At 42.1% G+C, this 3,091-nt stretch overlaps 1 protein-coding gene across 2 annotated transcripts in view; it reads right to left on the bottom strand.

Annotated features, from left to right (window-relative positions):
• Positions 1 to 34: 34 nt before the first annotated feature.
• Positions 35 to 3,091, bottom strand: part of clstn1 (calsyntenin 1) — a 31,776-nt gene continuing 28,719 nt past the window's right edge. For both annotated transcript variants that reach the window (XM_007553286.2, XM_007553285.2), the window contains 2 exons: positions 2,529 to 2,740; positions 35 to 249 (listed from right to left, as the gene is read on the bottom strand). In XM_007553286.2, the coding sequence (XP_007553348.1) occupies positions 55 to 249; positions 2,529 to 2,740 (407 nt within the window). In that variant the 3' untranslated portion in view covers positions 35 to 54. The remainder of the gene's footprint in view (positions 250 to 2,528; positions 2,741 to 3,091) is intronic.

Below are 3,091 nucleotides of genomic sequence, written 5' to 3'. Positions count from 1 at the left end.
TGTGTGTGTGTGTGTGTGTGTGTGTCAGAGCGTGTGTGGGGGGCGCGGTGTGTCTCAGTAGGTGAGGGTAGAGTCGTCCCACTCCAGCTGCTGCTGTCTGCTGGTCCCCTGCTGGTCTTCTGGCTCGCCGCCCTCCTCGTCCTCGCTGCTCTCTGACTCAGCGCTCGTGATGTCGTCTTCCTCCTCCCCGTCCTCGCTCTCCTCCTCCTCTTCCTCCTCCTCCTCGCTGCTGTGTTGGTCCTCGTACGTCTGCATCACAGGGTGCAGGAAAATGGGGGAAGGGGGGATTTTGGTCACCAATGCAACAACAAAACAAACAAACAGAAAATAAAAAAACAGGCAAGATACGTCCCAAGCGTGTTTGTTTGCACGTAAAGGTGCTTCGTCTGTGGTCTACGTAGCTCTGGTAGTCGTTTTCCCTCCTTTCTACTTAATGATCTCCTCTCATCCCTCGGCTGCCATCATCATAAAATGCAGGGTTGGCCTGAAAGCTAATTCGAGAGCTTAGAGGAGGAGGGATGGCAAATGAGTGCAAAAACGGCAAGACAGCGAACGGATTGCAGCTTTAACAGCAGCTTTCAAGCAACCTGCCCCTCCCAAAGTTGAGGAAATCAGGGACAATTTTTTTGGTGCACTCTAACTTAATAAGGGTATTTTACACCCAGTTTTGCTGTCATGTTTAACTGAAAGCGCCACTGATATATAAGGGGTGCATGTAACATTGTAAAATTGTTGGCCACTTCTTTGGTGCTGCTTTTAGGGATTTAGCAGCAGTGTAAAAATGTACATTACATTTTGAATATGGTTGCTTGAAAATCAGACAAAAACAGTCAAATATTCAGTCATTTGTGGCCAACTGTGATTTATATTATGCATGTATGACACTGTGTCGTCCAGTCCAAGACATTTCTATTTGATTTAACACTAGAAAATTATCTTATAGAGTGTTACGACATTTTAAAACTATTTGTTGATGTTACTAATGCTACAGGACAGATCAACAAAGAGAAGTCCATAATTGTGAAGCTGAATTTTTAAAGGTTTACAACTGTTGTAAAGTTAAAAATCAAAGCATTTGTACTGAGTTGCCCCGGGGCTTTTAGAGGATGCCTCCAAAAGTTTTACTAATGTAGACACTCAAATTTGTACCGATTCTCTCTCTCTTCCCCCCACCCCCCAAAACAGTTCAGCCAGATTGGACTGAAAGGGGGTTGTGAGCATCAATTTTTCCTCAACACTGTTTTATGGTTAAGTTTCATGCATTTACAGTTGTTGATCTTAGCTTGAGAGTTCCCCTTTGCCTCCTGCTTTCTGCCTCTCCTGGTCGTGAGCTTCTTTGTCTCCTCTTTGCATTTCAGCCATCCTCATGTTGAGATGTGGTCCGGTTTGTCGTTTATCTTTCTTATTTATTTTCAAGTTTCTGTTCTGCGGTTTTACGTGATCACGTTGCTTCCAGCCCCCTTCACAAAACACGTCCATCGTAAACCCACGCAGCTGTTTTTAAAATGAATGTGTGCGGGGTGAAAAGAGGTGACGCGCAGCATCAGTGTCAGCACTGCAGGTAAAATCTGTCAGGAGTCAGGAACAATTATGGTGAGAGGACTCAGCAGCCATCTTGTTCTTAGCTAAGCATGTGCGCCAAATCTGATGATTTCCGACTTTTATTTTCGGTTCATTTTATTTCGGTTTTATTTTTGGTTAACTCATCAAAGTGTAATGTTTACTGGTTTTTGCAATTGTTGACTGCATGGTGTCTTTTATAACTTTGTACTTTTGTGTTTCTCTGATGTTATACAAGACAGAATGTATAGAAATTCAAAACATGCATCCTTTGTTTGTTGTACTTCTCATATTCTGTTTTTTTAAACCGAGACACAGTTTAAACAAATGCTCTTATTTCTTGTTCAGTTTTTAGTATTTTGTGTTTCGCTTCACTGACATGTTTTTGAACAGAAAAGCTTTTCTTATATTTTAAGGGATTTGAGATGAAAACGAAACCAATCTCAACATTCGCTCTCTAAATGTTTCTCATGCAGAGACCGTTTTTTAAAAAGATGATTTAATAGAATTTTCAATTCAATTCAAAACTACTTTATTGATCCCAAAGGGATAAATTAGTTAAAATTTAAGTTAAATGGTAACGTTAGCCTATAATTTCTTTTTTACTTATTAAAAAAAGGACTTCCTTTAGCTATTCTTTGTTCAAAAAGTGATTGAATTTAATTTTTTTCATATGTTTACGCCTGCCAAAATACTGAGATTTATAATGGTGGCTTACATGGGACAACAAACCCGTTTCTCTTGCCATAAACAGTGGAAAAAAACACAAAAATCACTGATTCATTCCTGTTTCAAATGCAACTCTAGTTCTGCAACAATGTCCCTCCATCACGGCTTCTAATAATCAGGACTAGGCCACAGTCACAGCATCACACAGGACAACTAATCAAGTGTAAAGCTGAACAATCTTTTGTTAAACGGTGAAATATTTCATCTCATTTTGCATTTTTTTTCTATTTTTTTCCTACCTCCATGGGGTTAACTGTGATGGTGAGGGCCGAGTCGTCCCAGTCCATCTCGTTCTCCTTGCCGCTCTCCTGGTCTCTCATGGAGCGCTGGTGTGCAGCTCGGATGCGGAACACGCCCAGGATTATCATGAACACCAGGAAGCTCACACACACCACGATGACGATGGTGGCGGCGCTGGGGACCACTGCAGAGAAAACAGCCCGAATCAGAAAGCAGCGGGGGGGGAAAATTGATAGACGGATTCTGGTTTTATGCAGGAAGGCGCAAGAGCATTTCAAGGACAGCAGCGACCACATGAAGGCGTCTAGGAGCTCAAGGTGTGTGTGTGTGTGTGTGTTTTCTTTAAATAGCTTTTCCTGTCTCCCGACAAACTGCTCCACTTTCCCCAATGTGATCCAGATAGGATCTCTGCTCTGGACCGGGAGTGTTTGTCAGATACCAGAGGCTAGAATACGAGGTTGAGCTCCAAACCTGGCCGGTGCAGATGTCACAGACTTGAGCTCAAGTGTAAACCTTAAACCAACACCATAAAATGAAACTAAAAGGGAAAAAAAAAAAAAAA

Source organism: Poecilia formosa, unplaced genomic scaffold (genome assembly GCF_000485575.1).
Source record: "Poecilia formosa unplaced genomic scaffold, Poecilia_formosa-5.1.2 Scaffold56, whole genome shotgun sequence".
Classification (NCBI taxonomy): Eukaryota; Metazoa; Chordata; class Actinopteri; order Cyprinodontiformes; family Poeciliidae; genus Poecilia; species Poecilia formosa.
Note: the sequence above shows the minus strand (reverse complement) of the source record. Positions and strands in the feature narration are given on the sequence as shown.